Source organism: Scatophagus argus, chromosome 4 (genome assembly GCF_020382885.2).
Source record: "Scatophagus argus isolate fScaArg1 chromosome 4, fScaArg1.pri, whole genome shotgun sequence".
NCBI lineage: Eukaryota > Metazoa > Chordata > Actinopteri > Scatophagidae > Scatophagus > Scatophagus argus.
This window is the reverse complement of record NC_058496.1, coordinates 18,438,313-18,458,895: the sequence shown is the minus strand read 5'-3', so window position 1 is coordinate 18,458,895 and position 20,583 is coordinate 18,438,313. Positions and strand designations below refer to the sequence as shown.

Sequence of the window (20,583 nt, the reverse complement as noted above, 5' to 3'; positions counted from 1 at the left end):
CCTCCTGCACGGGGGACATTCTTTGGCTTATTACTGCTCATCATTAGTGTGCAGACAGCATACTGTAAGTTACTTTGTGTCATCTCATCAAGTCTATAAAAAGATGTACTATTCATTAATTTACTTTACATTCCAACTACCTTCATTATTGCTTTTCATGTAGTGTTTAATGAGTCTCAAAACCAGTACACATGATAAATGCACACAGGATGCATCTGCCCTGCAGGGCTTTGACAAGTGCATGCTTGACCCCTCCAACCTCACATTTACTCAGTTATGCTCACAGAGACAGGCAGGGCAGTCTGGAGACATCTCACTAGTTTGATTACATTTATTAAAATGTTATGACTCATACACTATATAGATAAAAGTATTGGGAAACCTGACTTTTACACCACATGCATTTAGAATGACATCACATTCTAAATGCATAGACAGCTTTGCAGCTGTAACAGCTTCCACTATCCTTGGAAGGCTTTCCAGAACAATTTGGAACGTTTTTGTGGGAATTTTCAGCCATTCGTGCAGTAAAGCAATAGTGAGGTCAGACACTGATGTTGGACAAATAGGCCTGAATCACAGTCTCTGTTCCAGCTCATCTCAAAGGTGTTTGATGGGGTTGAGGTCAGGACTCTGTGTGGGCTCAGTCAAGTTCTTCCAAACCAAACATGTCTTCATGGACTTTGCTTTGTGCAGTGGGACACAGTCATGCTGCATCAGAAAAGGACCTTCAACAAACTGTTGACACATAGTTGGAAGCACAGCATCAGAATCAGAATTCCTTTATTTATCCCAGAGGGGAAATTCTTTTTCGTACAGACATTGCACTTGCAGTTTTCCCGACCAAGAAAGAAAAGTGAAAGATATAAAAATAGGATAAACAACAAGATAAGTATAAATCAAAAAAATACAGGTATTTACACTTGTAGCATATATACATTATATATATAAAAGTATGTGTGTCAGTCACAATAACAGTTTGATGGCGACAGGCAGGAATGATTTCCTGTGTCGCTCTGTGGTGCATCATGGGAGTAAGAGTCTGTTGCTGAATGAGCTCCTGTAGCTGATCAGCAAATTGTGGAGAGGGTGAGAGGGAAAGTCCAGTATAGTTCTTATTTTGGACAACGTCCTCCTCTCAGACACCACTGTCAGAGAGTCCAGTTCCTGTCCCACATCATGGCTGGCCTTCTTAAAGACTGTATTGAGTCTGTTAGTGTCCCTCACCCTCAGGCAGCTGCCCCAGCAGGCAACAGCTTATGTGTTGGCACTGGACAGCACCGACTCATAGAACATCCTCAGCATCGTCCTGCAGATGCTGAAGGACCTCCACCGCCTCAGAAAATAGAGGCGGCTCTGGCCCTTTCTGTAAACAGTGCCCAAGTTCTTGCACCAGTCTAGTTTGTGGTCCAAGTACACCCCCAAGTATCTGTACTCTTCCACCACCTCCACAGTGGCCCCTTTGATGTTGATAGGGGTCACTGGAGCCTTAGTCCTCCTCAGGTCTACCACGAGTTCCTTGGTCTTTGTCACATTGAGATGTAGGTGGTTTTTCCTGCTCCATGTGACAAAGTTGTCTACTACAGTCCTGTACTCCCCCCCCATCTATCTATCTATCTATCAGAAAATTTTTCTCTCTGTGCAATGCTTAAAGTCTGTGGTGTAAATGCTGAAGAGGAAGGGAGAGAGGACGGTCCCCTGTGAAGCCCCGGTGTTGCTGATGACTCTGTCTGACAAGCAGCACTTTAGGCGTACATATTGCGGTCTGCCCGTCAGATAGTATGCGATCCAGGACACCAGTGGGGCATCCACCTGCATCGCTGTCAGCTTCTCAGCCAACAGAGCCGGCCTGATGGTGTCAAACACACTCGAGAAATCAAAGAACATGATTCTCACAGTGCTTGCCGGGTTGTCCAGGTGGGTGTAGACTCCCACCTGGACACGCATACCAGGAAAATGTCCTGGTATGCTGAAGCATTAACATTTCTCTTCACTGGAAGTCAGGGGCCGAGTCCAACCACTGAAAAAGTCAGTCAGTTCATACACAGTCTACAGTTTTAATTATCACTTGGTAGCCCATTGAGTGATCTGTCCATGATTCAACCATTTTACATAAATTCTCATAAATCAGTTTGCTGCTATATATAAATCAGCTGAGCAGACTTGTCTTCCTCAGACTACATAAATAAACTGGAAACATCACAAGTCAAACATGGAGGAAAGAAATGTGGGACAGAAGTGGGACAGAAATCAAGTGGGACAGAAATCTAACCAGCATTCACTGTAGGGAGATTGCAAGTGATCAATTCTGCACAGGACGGGCTCTCAGACGAGCCTAATCTGGTCTGAAGAACGGTCCGTGCTCTTGTAAGTGAGTCTTCCACTGCTTCTCAAAGTCAAGAATGCTTCCTTGGTAAGATGGATTTTTCCAAGTCATGTCCTACAGAGGTATGGAAAGAGTTTTTCCAAGCATGCGCAGAACTTCTGACAGGTGCTGCTGAAGATTGATTGATGGGTGCATGTTATGATATTATTAGTTAAAATTAGTTGGTTCCAGCTCATATGCACATATTTGGTTTTACCAGAATAAAACATGATCAGATTTTGATAAGAGAATACAAATAAATAGATTCATTCCATGGGTGTGATCTAAAATGATTTGAAAGGTTTTTTTTAGATGTTTGAGAAGTGATCCCGCCATGGTTGAATTACCCACAAGGCAACAGCCCAAAGGCCCCCAGAATTAATGTTTTATCTGTTTTACCAACAGCAATATGATAAAGGTGACATGAGAAGTCACCTTAAGATCAGTGTTGCATTTTATTATCTCTCTTTAACTTTTATGACAAATGACAAAATGAAAATATTCCAGAACTGAACATAGTCAACATATTTGTCAAATCAAGCACTTTGACTTAAATTTTAGGAATCTCTTTGCAGTGTTATTGTTTGCATTGTGACTTAATTTTATTTAACTGATTGTTTTGAGTGCAATTACTTTGAAAAGCAAAAACGAGTCATAATTTGTTTATTACTTGTTATATATGATAAACTGAGCACTTCGATTTCAGTTATTAGTGGTACATCATTCACCCTTTTAAATCAATCAAGTCATTGAATATTGTAAGGTTCCTGTCTGATTTTTAAATAAGTAGAAGATCAAGTATAAATTTCAGAACCAGAACATTCTCTTCGTAAGTGCACTGAAAAAACACACAGCTGAATACATTGGTAAACATGCATGGAGCTTGCACAAGCAAAGACATGTAAGTGGCTGAACAGTTGCAGTGGCTGTTAAACATTAATGTCAGCTTTTAATTTGAAGGCCTGCAGGGAGCTGAGGTATCATTAACACAAATAGATTCTCTTTGATTTTGCGTTGATTTTTTGACCACCACAATTACACTGGCTGATTTCTCATGCACTCACACACATAGATAGATAGATGCTTTATTGATCCTGAGAGAAATTCAAGCATCCAGTAGCCCATTACAGCAGTGTAGGTTAGTCAAAAGTAAGCAAACAAAGAACCAAAAAAGGCCTAAAAAAAAAAGTAGACTAAACATACTAAATAAACTAACATATGCGACATAAAGTACAATAGAGTGCAGAGAAAGCAGGTCGACCAGATTGACTGTGTGTGTAAAACAACAGACTAAAGAGCCACAGTGTAAACATATGTAAATGAAACATACTCAGTGGAAATATACCTACACACAACACATACAGTATGCACACACGCACAAGACACACACACACAGCAACAACAACAACTCACCGTGCAGGTTTCCAGAGTTTGCGTGGTGGTGGGATCAGCTCTCTCTTGTTGAGGGGGGCGACTCCGAGAGCTGCCTGCATGATGGTTATAAACTTCTTGTACTTCATGTTATTGCTCACCAGTGCTCTAGCATCATAGCAACACCTGTCAATCAATCTGTCGTCATGACAACATCTCTGTTGCCCACAGCTGGTCCACCCTTCCTGTCAGCAGGTGTTTCTGATCGCGGTGCTGAGGAGTTGAGCGCGTCGTCTCAGAGCAGTGAGATGAACAGAGGAGATAGACAAAGACTACAACTAAACCACTGTGTACTGATTCGTGTGGAAGCATTACTGTTACATAATTCACACAGAAAATCCCCCCACAGGAGGATAATAGTGGCACTAAGCCTCTGTGTGCTTAAAGTGGTAATCTCATCCACATCCACCCCTCCACTCCCACCTCAAGCCACCCACCCCCACACTACCATTTCTTTTCTTTTTCCCTCTCTCTTTCTTTATAGTCTGATCATAACTTTGGTCATTGCGATAGAAGATTTCTACCAGGTTTCACAATTAACATCACAGTTAACACTAAAACATAGGAAAGCATTCAGAGGACAAATCGCCCTGTTTTTAATAAACATGCTTTCCGTAGAGCCACTTTCAGTATAAACAATTACACAATCATAATGTTGTCGGTCATAGGGATGTACCAACATATCAGCCTTGTTGACTGCTGCTGGCCTCCTCGTTAAGATGATGTTCACTGACAACGTTGGCCGATTCACGTTCATCTGTTACGTTTCAGCACTTTGTACACCTGCCATCAACCCTGACATCTCCTTCAAGCACAGTTTATAGGTTTTTAGCTTTTCATTCAAAGAAACGCGGTGCAGGAAAAATAAAACTGGTGTCCATGTCACACACATCCTGTACATTATACTGCTTTCACAAACTGCTGTGATGCTGTGCTGCTGCATTAGCTGTTTCGAGGGAAGTGCAAAAACAATGCAATGGGCACATTTGCTTGAGTAAAGCAAGGAATGTTACCGTGAATGAATGAATGAACCTCTGTGATCCTCCAACATTTTCACAATGTGGGATGTAGTAATTATTAGAACTCTTGCAGGGATTTGGGATTTTTGTGTTGTTACACTGGATAATCCACATGTCTACAACTGCCACTAAGGACCTTTTTATTTAGGTCTATGGATGATTTACTTGTTCTTTTTTTTTTTTTTTTTGAGGTTTATTGTTATTGTATAATCCACTAAAAGATGGGTCATTTAAATGGAATTAAATGAAAAATGAAAAAAAGAAACATCCCTTATTCACTCACACAGGTTGGACAAAATGAATTAAACGAGTACACTTCCCCTCATGAATTGAATCAGAAGTTAATTCTCTATAAAAGCGTACTGCGCTGGATGGTGCCGGCGTTATTTATACACACTCACCTGGGGAGAGGATGAAACAGAAGCTCTGTTTTATTACTCCTGTCAGATTAATGATACAAGGAGATATAACTGCAATAAACTCGTAAATGTCTGATGTTGTATGATGGCCCAGTCACCATAACATCACCACAGTATCTCCCATCAGGAGAAACCTGCTTATGCACTTAATAGTAGTCTGATTTTTAGTGCACTTGTGTTCCTGTGTTCTTGTCTCGTCTACATCTGTCGTGGTTACTGCTGTTGGACTCTGACAACACAATGGATGTGTTGCGTTTGTTAATGTCGACAATTATTGAGCTTCAGTCTCTCACAGAACTGTGACGAATCCTCAGCTCATGAAGAAGGAGATTGAAGAAGACTGAAAAACTATATTCAGCGAGAGTCTCATCATTGGTATACTGTTACATTAAAGACAATGGTCCACAATCACCACATTAATTTTTTTTTCTCTTGAATTTGTAGTGGAAAAAAAAAAGATAAAACCCAAAGTTTGATTCATGAAACCTGAATAGGCCACTGAAGTGTTCTTAGCCACATGCTCTTCAATTGAATGTATACGTTTAAGGCAGTCACTAAAGAAATATCCACATAATGTTGTATCAGGATAGAAATACTTACATACATGTTCTATGAAGGGAGCCACACAAGAGGTGTTGTTCATTTATTTCTATCTTGGCTTCCATGTTATGTCACTTCTACAATCAGCAAGTGCCCATATGGCATAAAAAGCCTATTACATTACTCCAGTTTTTTCCTTGCATGCGTTCCTATGTTCTTTGCAAAACCTTCAACAGGTTTTGTAACTCATCATTTCTACTCCAGCATTTTGTGCTGTGAGTCCATAAATGCAGCCAACTCCGACAAAATCATATTCTGTATACGCCAGAAGTTATTATTTGTCTACCAGACCTCATAGATTTCTGTGTTAAGATGTTTAGGATGTCAGATATGTGTTTGTGTGTGTGTGTGTGTTCTGTTTGGTGTGTTATTTGCAGTCTGTCATCAATGAACCAGTGTTCATGTCAATGCCCTCTTTATTTGTAAATGGAATTGTCAGTCTGTATTATCACCTGCGGTGTTTGTCCTTCAAGGCCAAAAACATAACATACGAGACTGAAACCAGGAACGCTGGTGTCCTGTGTTGTGTTTTGTGATTTCTATTGTGTTCCATAATATTCCACACATACAGTTGTACTTTCTGCTTCTCCCATATGCACACTTTGGTGTGCAAATTACATCACGGTTGCTCATGCTTGTGCCACAGCTGGTTTCCATGTAGCTCCTCTTTGGACCTTGATATTTTCTCCAGCTTACAGATCAGACACTTAATTCCTCAATGTGACTCACAGATCTTGTTAAGCATCCCTTGTCTCTGCTAATGTGGAATAACGAGATTTGCTGCTTTGGCTTAAATTGTTTTCACTTCTTTCATTCAACCATTCATTCACATGTTTGTGAAGCTACATTTAAGGGTCCTTTGCAGTTCTTTTATTCTCTGAAATGAGATATAAGCAACTTTAGCTTTAACTTTAGACTCTTTCTTCACATCTTCTTTCTGCGCCTTCAGAAATGCTCGTCCTCAAGCATCTGCATACGAAGCTCCTTGCCTGGTCAACACGTGACTGTAAGGCTGTATCATTGTAGCCTATAGGAGCTGTCAAAGATGCTCTCGAGCTTGTGGTCACTCTCAACATGTATGTCTTTTCTGAAAACTTACTGATAGAATTTCTCAAACCTGTGGACCATTATGTTTATCTGTGCTGTACCTGCACTGATGGTCAGTGAATGCCCCTGACCTGTACTTTAAAGGCTGAGTAATATGTTTGATTTTGAATTTGCACTTGCATTTAACTGTGCTTGCTCTTACCAATATTGTTCTCAGCCTGTGGTCATGGAGTCTCCCCAAACAAGCGAGTCATCGCCCAGACCTTCAGATATCTGTACGATGGCCTTCAAACACCTATAGTGCCAATTAGATCCCAAGCTTTAAATGCAGGAATCTCTTATATCTTGGAATCTTAAGTAACAGCTTTGAGCTTTCATCATCAACTTTTATCTACCAGAAACCCTGATTAACATCTAGTGCAGAAAAGTGCTTTGTGTTCTGCATACAACAAAGTATACCCTTAACATTGACCACATAATGCTGCTTTAAGAGCTTGGCTCAATTCTTTTGTATCCATGTAAAAGTCTTCTTTGCTTTTACCTTAATTTTTGGATGAGCCTCATATGCCGTCCCAAAAGATTCGCTTAGTCCATTAGCTTGATGCTAAGACATACTGGCAGTTGCCATTAACACACTAGTGGAAATTAGCATTGTTGCTGCAATAATATTACAAAAATCTACTTTACTTTACATGCTTAACATAAAAAGATATGTCCTCATACTTGCAGGCATATATTTTCTGTGCTCTGTGAAAAATGAACTAATAGCTGCTGACTTCACATTGCTAACTCAATCTGCTAGTTTGCTACTACACTGACCAGCTACAGCGACCTTAAAGGATGAAAAAATCTCAAATGCCTAATGGGTTTGGAAATATAGATAGCAGTAGGTAGAGGTGTTACATGCCCAGACAGGGCAGCACATGCAGAATGTATATCTTCATATTTTTTATTCTCTTTATTATTCGTATAACATGAAAGCTTGCTGACCAGGAATAGCTAAATGTAGTAATTTACTTTTAAAAAATTCTATATTTTTTCGTTCTGTTGTACATTTTATTTACCACTTGCAGTCAAGTCCAGGATTTTGATAAGACAGTTTTGAAGTTGAATTTAATAGGTGAAAGATGTTAAAAGGCACATATTTGTGCTGTGTAGAGCAGAGAAGGAGAGAAAACAGCTCTCCATGCAGTAATGCAACTCAAATAACAATCTCTCTGATAAAACATTCAGAACAGAGTAAAAATAGGTGCTTTCCAAGTGACTGACATAACAAAGGACGTTAAAAATAGGTTAAGAGACTAAGACAAACAAAAACAAAATAAAAATGAAAAAAGATTACTGAACAAGAAACAATAAAGAATGGGTGACAAAAAGTAACACAAGCAATGAAAATAATGCTAACGTTTTAAAAGTTAAATCTCTAATTTTCTTAAAGATTGCCTTGCAGACTCTCTAGAAGTTAATCTTCTTTTGCCTTAACTTCTGACACCCCACCTGTTCTGTTAATGAAGATGTACATCTGCACTTCATTTTGAACCTAACTTTAACAGCCATGCTTTACAGCCACAAACACGTTGTCTGCCTTGGCTTCACTATTATGTCATATCTGCAATCTTCAGGTGCCCATATGACACACAAGTCCATTACGATACAAATATACTTATCATAAGACTTGATGTAATTGTTTGGCACCGTAGCATGGGAGACAGCTCACAGCTGAGATTCCAATCCCCAGTCCAGTGTGAGTCGGATGTGACTGGTAGAGACGGTAAATCCTCTTGCTCACGGTAGCCTCAGCCTTCACTCATCCTCCAGTCAGAGTGTGTCAGGCTGGCCTGATCCAGGACCAGCAGACAGGATGAGGCTGATTCACAAGGGATCAGCTGCTCACAGTGCCCTGCAAGGGGAGAGTGCTGTCTAGTGGCCAATGACTGATCGAACAGAACGCTGAACCGCATTATAATCTTCTCATGCCATTTTAATTTGTCTTCATTATAAATCAGTATAATGAGTACATCTGCTGATGCTTGTGCTCCTGAAGCAACATTAGGGAATACTTGTCATAGGTGACATTGACAGAGCAGAAAGAAGTAGAATACTGATTATAATAATGATAATGATAATAATTATTATTATCATTATTATAATCAAGGGAAGGTATATAATTATATATAATTGGGGTATATAATCAACAGTATATAATTCAAGGGGCTTTCCAAGTGACTGTCATGACAAATGATGTTAAAAATAGACTAAAACAAACAAGCAAAAACAAAAAAAGTTTCAATGTTTAAATATTTTATGCACCATGATAAACATTAAAAATGATGCAATGCTGCTCACTAAGCTAATAAATGTTGTATTACCTCATTCATTACTGCCGTTTTAATTCTGATGCGGACTGATTTATACATCGCTGTGTTTCAGGATGTTTCAGCGTCAGTGGCAGACTTAATGGCTTTTTATGCCTATTATATGTCAATAAATAGACATGCCTTTGTAAAGACAAATGACTGGAATAAATAAATATCATTTAATTGCATTGCAATGAAAGCAGAGCGAATTACAGAAGGGAAGTAGACTGGGTGTGTCTGAGTGCTTCAGTTTCTCCTGTCTGCTACTAAAGCAACCTAAACCCCTCTACAGTGGCCCTGAAGGTCAAAACACAACATTTCACAAAACACAACAACACTTGCCAGGTACCTCAATTCTGACCGATTACAGACAGGATAGTTTTGTCCCACCCTTTCCATAATTTGAAATGTCACTGTCTTTTGACCTTTGGGGCCACCGTACTAAACAGAACTCTGCATAACATATAACATGCAAATATACAAGCCATTACAGGACACCAATCCAAGACTTTTATTGGTGAAATTCACAGATTTGACTTTGGGTTTCAGGGTCCACACTGACCCTCGGTTTCTGAACCATGACAGATTTAAATAACTTCTGTCCTTAGTGTTAAGTGATTGAGTGCATGAGGGTTCAGAACCTGTGCAGAGGCTTTACTTCATGTTTAGGTGGGCCAATCACAGAGCTCTTTAACTATAACAACATGTACAGAGCTGTGGCTTCCACTCTGAACGTGCATGTGGACAAGTTAGTTAAACAGTCAAAGTGGACTTGCACTTTAGCTGAGAAATTAGTGAGCGATGTCAAGTTTTTGACTTAGCATGGGTTACACAGTACTCTCTTAACATGATGGACCGTGGCCTACTCAATAACTCGAATATCACTTGAGTTTGCTGATAAACCTGAAGAATGGTGCTACAACTGAGTCCATTGTGTTAAAAACAATTAACACTCTATGTTGAGTTAAAAAATAACTTTGTCTGAACAAAGGTTAATCATCATCAGTGTGTTCAAAGCCTATTCAACCATTGAGACAAGTTATGATTATGCCACAGGAATCCTGAGTGCAATCACAACGGGGAATGAAACCCAACCAATCAACATAGTGTTTTAATGTAGCTTTCAAGCCAAACCGAGTCTGTTAAAACACAGTTAACACTGTAACCACTGACTGTGCATTTTACTGGTGCTGCTTTATATACAAATATCTTTATCTTATCTTTGAATTTGTCTAACCTATGCCTGTTCCTTGAGATGAAACTTTAAGCTAACTTTGGTACATTATGTGGTAACATTAAAATTTGATATTGTACATGGTCCCTTTCAAATAACAAACAAAACAGGGGAAATACTGTCTGGTAAGTCTTAAATGTTGCCATCAATATAAAACATTAAAATATTCCGAGTTGTCAGAAACTCAAGTGTTGTTTTGGTAGGATGCTATTCAGAACAGGTGACTACAATGGATACAGAATCATGTCTTCATTGACTGGTTGGTGTGGGGTACTGAGGACACGGAGAAGTTTCTATGGAGATCATATCAAGATCTAAAGGTTGTTTCATATGTTTAATGACAGCATGTCCTTATCATCATGAAATGCAAATGTACAGTACATTTTAAAACACATACAGATCAGCTCACACACAGTTCACTGACATTATATACAACTGCTCTCCTAAGGGCCTGTGAAGCTGTACATATATCCTCTGGGTCATTGGCTCCCATATGGTCTAACATGTGATTCATGAGTCACAGTAGTTCTAATGTAGGCAGGTCATTAGCAGGTGTGGGCTCTCAGGAGTAGGGCAGGTCACACAGGTCCATGTTTCTATTGAAGATGATGGAAAACTCTTTTGATAGCAGCTGGTGGAGGCTGATGCCATCATGAGTGTACACCCAGCGTTCACCTGTCCAGTCGTAGCGTTTCGGTCCACTGCAAAAAGTGAAGAAAGGAAATTAGCTAAGGTGTCGTTATTTCAGAATTTACAAAAAAAGAGAGAGGAAAGCATTTTGATTTTCATATGTCAAAAGTTTTTTCAATGTACTTCTATGTCATTGACTTTTCCCTCTTACTGTCTTCCATATACCCTCACTGTACAATGGAAATGTTTGTCTGCTCTGCGGAGCGCTGCAGCAGCCTCAATAGCTCTGTGTGCAACGACAGTAGAACAGAGCTGCTGCAGTGCAGAGGAGAGAAGTCAGACAGCTGCAGACAGATGTTAACGTTCTAGAGGCACTTTTGTCCACGAGAGCACGGAGGCGGGGGCCTGAGAACCACTCTGTGATGGTGCTATGTGTGAGCCACGCTCGGTGTGAAACAAACTATGGGCAAAGACTTGTGGCTCGTGTGTACCCTTCCTCTGCACCATCAGTGTGTGGAGCTGGGTGTGGTACGACCCTCCAGTCTTACCTTGTGGGAGAAGAAAGCCAGATCTGTTTGTTTGGAGTCTGTTTGTTGATGACGTATGTGCCATGATCATCGTCCACCTTCACTGTCAGCACACCACTCTGTACAAGAACCAAAGACAGTCAGACATACATCAGCATGTTTCTAATGACACGTGACATTTAATAAATAATTCCAAGGACAAACCTAAATAAAACAAAAATAACTGTAACTGTCCCGGTGACAGATATACATCTCACAACCAACTTGCCTCTCTGTTGACCGTCATTCAATATTTACTCCTACACTCTTAGCACTCTGTACTTTTACACCATTGCATTTTCGTTTGCAACTTACAGAAAGGTTACTTGTATATAAACACTGTAAACACTGTATATATGCATCTATTTTTTCACCAACTAGAATCCATGTATGTTAAACATATATTTAAGTCCAGCTCTGTTGTCCTTTTAGCTATATGTATACGTGTACTTCTGTGTGTAACAATGACCAGAGTCAAATTCCTTGTATGTGTGTGTTCCTTGTATATATTTGGCCATTTAAGCAGATTCTGGTTCTGAGATACTGAATTAATAATTAATTAGAGCTGATCAGTTCTACATCAACCTTATGCCCACACATGGGACATGGTTAGCTTAGGTAAGCATACAGACTGGAAGCAGTGGGAAACAACTTTCCTGGCTGGTTCAAAAATGTCCCAATTAACTCAGACTCATCAATGAACATGCGTTATATTATCTGTTTAATCTGCACACAAACAGAAACCAAACACTGATTTTAAAAGGAGGAACATGATCAACCATTCCTTTAAAAATCCTACTACCTAGTTCACTCACCACCACGCCACTTGCTCTCGGAAATGGAGGACTGTCCTTTAGGTTTGAAACAAAAGCATGAGGAATTGAAGAGTGAAGAGTCTCCTCTTGATTATTTCATAAAGATTTACTCCAGCACCTCTCTGAACCCTCTGCAGCATGCAGCACTGCTCCTGGCTCTTATTTAGCCAGCCATAGTCATAGCTCTCTTCACAATGCTCTGTGTGTGTGGATGTGTGTGTGTTGTTTATGGCCCCATATGTTACTGCAGCCTGCTGAAAAAGGGGGTCAGCTGCCAAGACTGGAACACTGGCCAATCAGTCAGAGCAAGCAGAGACAGCCGCTGTCCAACCAAAACGATTAAAACACGCACACACACACGGCTCCTTATTAATCACCTCTCATGGACCATTGACAGGATGGAAGAAGATGTTACAGAGGAGAAGAGGGAGAGGGATGAAAAAGGAAACAGAGACACAAAACGGTCCTGAAACAGTCACATGAATCTGTGGAGGGGACGCCCCAGAGGAAATCCAACAGTTCCAGGACAAAAACTATACACAGTGCAACAAACAAACTACACTCTCTCACTGACACATTCTACATTTGCCTAAAACATTCACAATACATGTCAATGTGTGTGTGGGAGAGACAGCCTCCACATCATCAGCAGCTGTTACTAAACCTGGCTGTGAGAGCGTACAGCATCAATAAAGATGGGCTGACACAATGAAGCCCATTACGGTTTTACCCCCCCCCCCCCCCCCCCCCCCGGTGATATGTCAATCTGAACTGGAGATGTAAAACAAAATTAGCATCAGCTTGTAGGAACACATCACAGTCCTGATCAGTCCATTTGTGGAACCGCTAAAGGATTCATTTCCCATAGGAACTTAATGAATCAAGACACTGAACAAAGCCGTCACGCCATCAGCTCATGTCAGTAAGGCTCCATTTTGTTTAGTTTGTCATAAACTGTAACTTGAAGCTGAAGAGTTTAAGTTTAATGGAAGTTTAAGATTAATAATATAATGACAACGAATGCATTAACCATTAATTATTTTCATGTCAAAATTCAGCTTTAACCTGCAGTCCTGGGTCTTACTCCTCTGCTGGGAGCTGGTGGTGTGGCCTCATGGCTACCCTCATGTTAACAAAACCCACAGGACAAGCAACTCAAGTGGTGAGATAACCATTTCAGCAAATTATTTTAGAAGCCAAGACAAAAATGAAGTGTCACATGTGTTGCCTACACAACTGCAGGAGCTCTACCTGTGGCTCCACCTGATGTAATCTCATGACATGGTTTGGTTAATGCTTCAATGTTTCAAATCTATTTATTTAGATCATTTGGTACTTGAGCACTCCGTTGTAAAGCTGTGTCTAACAGAGGCACCATTGTATTTCTGAGAAACAAAGTTGAGAAGTAAAATGTTATCATGTAAAAAAAATTACAAAGTTAAGCCCCATTCCAGAAAGAAAACTGAAGGTGTTCTGGCCTTTAAATGGTCTCTTCTCTGATAGGTCAGGGTAGGTCTCATTGTTTCTGTGTAACTCCAGGGTTTACAGTTTTTAAGCTTCCTGCCAGATAAACTCGACCTGTCTGCCAACAGAAACAACAGGCTCGCGTGTGTCGATTCTACTGGGCAAGAAATCAATAAGGCAACAGAGCCCAGCAGCCTAACAACAGGCCATGTCTGAAACAGAGTCATGGAGCACAGAGGGGTAATGGGCTGTGCACAGCTCCCACCTACACTCTCTGCTGTAGCCTCCCCACAAGACAATAACACAATAGATTGGGAGGACACTCCTACATCACACCTTCCTCAGGCTTTTGAAAGTTTAGACCATAATTCAAACAGTGGTCTGATCAGTTTCTATTAATCTATTGCAAATATGATCACATGGTTTTGACAAAGTCAGCATGTCCAGCCAATGGCAAATGTTCTCCAATGTGCACGTGCTTTGTGAGTGACAGGATGAGGACCTACGTGATATAATGACATTAATGTTGTGGGAAAAACTACAGACTCAGCAGATGGAAGGAAACTCAGGAAACGTTGATGTCTTATGATGAAGCATTTAATGACACTCTATCGAGGAGAAACAGCGTTCACACAGAAATGATGTGACTTACTGTATTGCCACGTCAAGTCTACTCTTCCTGCCAGGATACATATATACTAAACTTTAGATATTAGTCGTATATCAACCTTGCATACCTCAGTCTCCAGAGCAGATATCAGTGTCACACTCTGTTCCACCTAACGAGGTCACATAGGCCAAACAGACTATACTAAGACAGCTCGCCCAAGATATTGCCACCCAAACGGTGGAAAACCAGTACCTCGTGGTACTTTCCAGCACCAACGTACAGCTGCAAGCAGTAAATTGATAACGATAAATTGTTGACACCAACTCCATAGGACCTGGCCTTGAGACGACATGCCCCAGAGATGCCAGGAGGCACAACAACAGAAACACTGAGGACTTTGTGTTCATTAGTGTAGGGAGGAATAATGCTTTAAGGAGGAACGTTGGAAAATTATTCTCTAACAGTTAATAAAAGGGAAACAAGTCATGCAGCTGTTATAGAGATTCATTACAGATCCAAGAGAAAGGGGTCTGCTTTCACAAAGGGCATCATTTTGCACAACACTGGTTAGAACAAACTTGTACCCTCTAGGCGAGGTATGCTCCATTGATCTCACATTTTATCTCTCAGTGAGACAATGTTAGCTGCTCTCAGGCTGAAAATCAGCTGTGGTGTTCTGTCGGGATATGCAGTCACTTAAACCCTCAGTCGGTACGAAAAACTATAAATAGTATGTGTAATTTGTTAGGCTATCAGTAGAGGAAAAGTAAGCTAGCCACTAGGCTAATTTCTGTGAAGTAAAGCGCCATGGGCTTAAACTGATAATGGTGACTTAAAAAAGAACCACGACTGTTATAATGGATCTGAATTTTATGCTTTTGTTAAAAGTTCGCTTTTTTAAGCCAATACCTCAGTGGAGCCAATTTGAAGTAAACTTTACTACACTTAGTCACTTACAGTTGTTGACAATTATTTATGAGTTATTTTTTTGATTAGAAGAAAAGAAAGTCATCTTCTGTAACTAACTGTGTTAATGTTCTTATGAGATTGTCTCATATCAGTTGCAGGCAGCTGAACTGAACTGAATTATAAAATGTATCATGGCAGACTTTGTGATATCAGCAAATATCGTATTGTTGTGTAAAAATAGATATAATCAAATTTCAAGATGAAATTAGTGATTTACTGGTAAGGAGACCATACTTTTGGCATTCATTCATATGTCAAGTGACTCTGCAATAGTTGATTTGGCAGTGAAGGAAACACCTTGGTGGCTGCGCTAATTTTTGCCTTTTTCCATCATGACGGTATGACATGCGCTCAAGTTTTGAGTGCTGGCACATAGTTTTAACAGCCTTAATCTAATTTTCCAAATGATGACACTAATGACAAGGTTCTGCTGAAAATGTGGAAATTCACCATTACGTAAGACTGCTTCTCTTCATGGAGGGTCACACTCCAGGGCTACTACTAACCACTGTTTTCATTAATCCCACACCACAGGGTGATGCTTATCTTGGTCCTGACTGCATCCCTGTCAAGTCAATAATGATGGTGAAAGTAACTTTAGTGTAATATTGTGATTATGCAATAGTTATCAACAAAATAAAAGATACAATCATATTCATACTGTGAGGCAATTCACTCTCCTGTTCTCATTGTTTGCACAATTGCTCATTTAATTTTTAATTATATCTTAAGCTTTTTTCTAGCTTTGTTTGTCTGGCTTAGTTTCCTCTTCCCTTGATAAAGACATCAAATAATTTTGGTAGCCTGGCAATAGTTTAGGTTTATAAATAGTTGTTCAATAGAATTACCAATTATCTACAGCTTACAGATTTCCCATTGAGAGGATTCTCTCTTATTTCCAATATTTTTCTTTTTTATAGTTCTTTATATTCATGCACACACTAACATTCCTCTCAGGTGAGTGGCATGGACAAACGATGCCCATCAAGCTTTTATTAGCTTGTAAGAATACAATGTACAGCAGCCAGAGATATCCAAAGTGACAGGGAACAGAAAGTACTGACTGACTTACAGAGAAGACAACATCATAGTCTGTCCCAGTGAAAGCTTCATCAGCCAGGTCTTCAAAATACTCAGCCATGGCATCCAACGTCTCATCGGCCAGCTTCTCATACGCTGCTTCTGACAGCTCACTTTTGCACAGTGAAGCAGAGTTACATATTAGTTTAAACATCTAACGCTACAGCCAGCGATGGCGAGGAAACAATAAACAAAATAACCGTAGTGTACCTTATCTGCACAGAGGTGATTTTCTCCAGCCTAGTCAATGTAAGATGGATGTTTTTCCTCCACCTCTCACCAGCATATCTGCTGTCAAAACACTGACACAGAAAAGGTCAGATACTAAAGAAAAAGGACCCTTTTAAACTTAAATCCACTTTGGATTCATTCATTTTCAGGCTTTATAATTTATTCCATGAACTTTTTCCTTCAGTTTCTTCTAACTAAAGCTCACACAGTGAAGAGAATCTCTATGTTGTCAGTTTATTTGTTTTACACATTTCTGTTGGAATCGGTACGTGTGGCTGGAGTCCGACGCGTTATCTTTGTTGGAAATAAAGGAATACTTAAATTGTAACATTTTTGAATGGAGACTGGAGGCAGGACTTACTGTGTTTGGAAGTTGATAGATGGGATGCAGCGTGTGTTTGGTATGCGGACGAACCCCCGTAAGGTAAGACAAGCTCCTGATCTGGAATATTGAATAATAACATGCGAGTTAACTCAGCGTTACTGGGCTATGCTACCTAACTTTTATGATGTAAAAACCAACTAGCATTACGTATCACTGTTAGCTAACGTTAGCTACCTAACATCAACTAAGCAGTGTGTATCTTCAGGCTGTATGGACTGAGCTACCTGGTTAGAGAGGTTCCTGAGTCTCTGCGCTGTCGCCATGTTGAGCTGTGTGTGTGCAAGGTGACATATCCGCGAACAAATACAAGGTGTTTTAGCGAAGAGGAACATGGTCAACTGACAGGATGTTTATGTTCTTATAAAGTGTCTTGCGTCTTTTTCATCTTCCGCCTTTTTTCTTCTTCTTCGAATACATCTCCGACAGGCTGGACGATACGAAGCGTAATACTGCCATCTATCGTCATAAAGCAGTTACTTTTCTTACTTACCGTTCATATTATAGAGCTTAGTTACTGCAAAGCATAAAAGCTCAAAACAGCCTTTCTAGCTAGTTTATAGTTATTTCCAAATAGCAAGGGCTTATTCTTCCTTGTAGAGTCTCTCCCTCATTTTTTCCTTCCTCTCTTTTTGCCACTCGTCCTTGATGATACTGAAGCATTCAGGATTTCCCACCATAACTTTTATATTAAGATTTTTGTAAAGTAAATCTTTCATCTGCAACTCTGATATCCTGAATGTTTCCCTGCTACCCAGCAAATATTCCATATCATTTTCTCTACATTGTACAAACAGCACAAGATCTCCATAAGGGCAAACCCTTGGCGTCCCATTTTGAAAAGCAAACAAGGCAGTAGCAGTATATGAACCGGACTCTTTTGGTTTAGCCTCCCCCAACCACCTCATGGCCCACAGGACTACCATTAACTGTGTCGTGAACACAGACACAATGCCAGAGGCAGATTCCTTGGTTGTATCTCGTGGATTTTACCAAAATTAAAAACTGGACTCTTTATTTTGTTTCAGATATATGCCATAATAAATCTACCTGAGACTCTTGGAGGAACTGAAAGGGAACAGGAGACCACACAAATCACATCATGCCATCTTCCCCTCTCTTATAGCAAATTCCCACAAATCATCCAGAAGACCCTTGGCTGATTGGTTGTAGATCCAGTTTGGTTCTGAAGGACAGATACTGCTATAGATCAAAAGACAACACAACCATGATACGAAGCAGTCTTATCATTGCTTGATATGTCATGAGCAAAGTATCTTGCTCTGCTACCAAATTACTACAAGATAAGCTACAGAAGATATTAATAATCTGATATTTCCCATCTATTTTACCAGTATGAGGCTTCCAAGAAGTATTTTCATCCAACTACACTCCAAAGAATTTAAACAACTTAACTCTCTCAAGTATGCTAAGGTTTAACTCAGTGACTTTTTTTATGAAAGTTTATTGATCTTGGATGGGATTGTATGTTTGTTTCAATTCAATTCAGTTTATTTATATAGCGCCAATTCACAACAAAAGTTATCTCATAACACTTTCCAATTTGAGCAGGTCTAGACCAAACTGCGTTTCAAACATCTGGTGCTCTCTTTGTCAGTATGCACTGAAGAGGGGTCCATTTCAATAATTTTGTTTGATTTGTTTTCAGTATTTTTCTCTGATAGTGAATCCAGTATGCTGGTGGTCACCTGTTTTTGATGGTTCAACATTCAAATCACAGTTGTCTGATATATTAGTAGAAACCAACATGACCCAACATGGCTCCATGGGCAGGAAGGGCTTTACCCAGCCTGGTTCCACCCTGCCAGCCTCTTTCTGTGCAGCAGAATGTACACAGACAGACCGATAGACAGATAGATAGATCTTGACATCTTAAAGGAACAGTTCACCCTAAAAATGACAATTCAGTCATTATCCAATCATCATCATCATGTCAATGAAAGGTCAGGTGAACTGTCCATCTATCCATCCATCCATTTTCTATACCGCTTATCCATCAGGGTCACGAGGGAGCTGGAGCCTATCCCAGCTGACTACGAGTGAGAAGGTGAACTGTCCTTGTCCTAAAAATTCATTCTCCTAAACAACTGAAGCAGCTGGTGATTTGTTTTAAAATGTGAAAAAATGTGAAAAAACAACCAAATAAAAGCCAAAATCTTCATTGTAGCCACCGAACTAAAAGCGTGCACGGTGTGAGAAGCATGCGCACAAGCTCAAACGTGTGTACATGCAAGATGAAAAGAGCTTCAGCAGAGCTTTCTCTATTGTGTGTGATGCAAGTTGCAAGAGATGGAAGTATCATTGCAGGTAAACTGCAAACTGTGGTCAAAGAAAGTTCGCCTGACTTTCCACTGACATGTGGGAGTGTGGATAGTGACTGAATTTTCATTTTTGGCTGAAGTGTTCCTTTAAAGCATTCTGTTTATTTAGCTACCTACAGTTTTCTTTTCATGAATGACACAAAGCACCAAGACATTTTGTGATTGCTGAGTGTTTTTTTATGTGTTGTACCATGCCAACAACACTTAAAGTTTTTCCAGCATATTTATTTATTGTAAAAGAGCCACTTTTTCAGCTGTGTATCTGAAAGGCCAACTCACACTGGAATGCATGTGCTTTGTGCAGTGACCGGTTCACTTTGCGGTTTGTCTGTCTAACAGCAGACTAATATGAAGAATACTTGCACGTGAATAAATCAGTAATAACAGTAATATAAAGTCATTATTGTTTCAAGAGTTTAACATTTTTTTTGTTTTGACGCTTTCACTCTTCATTCCTTACATTAACTCATGAGGTCCTGCTTACATGAATTCAATAGGCTACAGCTCACACCTTGAATTATTCATACTGCAACCGTCCTACCAGGGGTTAGCCAATCAGCCCACTCACAGCTGGTGAGATGTGTTGGGCCCTCATCTGATTGGCTGACAGCTTCTCTGGTGAGGGCCGTGCACTAAGAGATCAGGGAGGATTTCTGACGGAGACTGGCTGAAGATATCTATTAGACAGGATGTGGGGAAAAGGGGAGAAAGTTAAAGCCGTGTAATCCCATTAGAAGTGAAACTTTCACTAACCTGCGACTGTCATTGATTGATCAGACTGATCTGTGTCCTACATAGTGTCACCTGCAGCATGCAAACACTCAGACTTAACATCTTAACACTGTGCTTCCTACACTTAGTGACAGATGCAAAGTGGCGGAAAGTGACTCAGTACATTTATTCCAGAACTGCTCTTAAGTACAATTTTTAAGGTACTTAAATATTTCTATTTTCTATTACTTAATACTTCTATTAAAATTCAGAGGCAGCTGCGACCATAGTTAGTCATTACTTTGCAGATT

At 40.0% G+C, this 20,583-nt stretch overlaps 1 protein-coding gene across 1 annotated transcript; it reads right to left on the bottom strand.

The window, feature by feature from the left end:
• Window positions 1-10,787: 10,787 nt before the first annotated feature.
• fxn (frataxin) lies at window positions 10,788-17,607 on the bottom strand. Its single transcript, XM_046386204.1, has 6 exons — window positions 17,447-17,607; window positions 17,199-17,279; window positions 16,817-16,908; window positions 16,599-16,719; window positions 11,651-11,748; window positions 10,788-11,173 (listed from the first exon to the last, which is right to left on the bottom strand). The coding sequence occupies exons 1-6, from the start codon at window positions 17,552-17,554 to the stop codon at window positions 11,035-11,037; spliced, it is 639 nt and encodes a 212-aa protein (XP_046242160.1). The 5' UTR covers window positions 17,555-17,607; the 3' UTR covers window positions 10,788-11,034.
• Window positions 17,608-20,583: the final 2,976 nt, after the last annotated feature.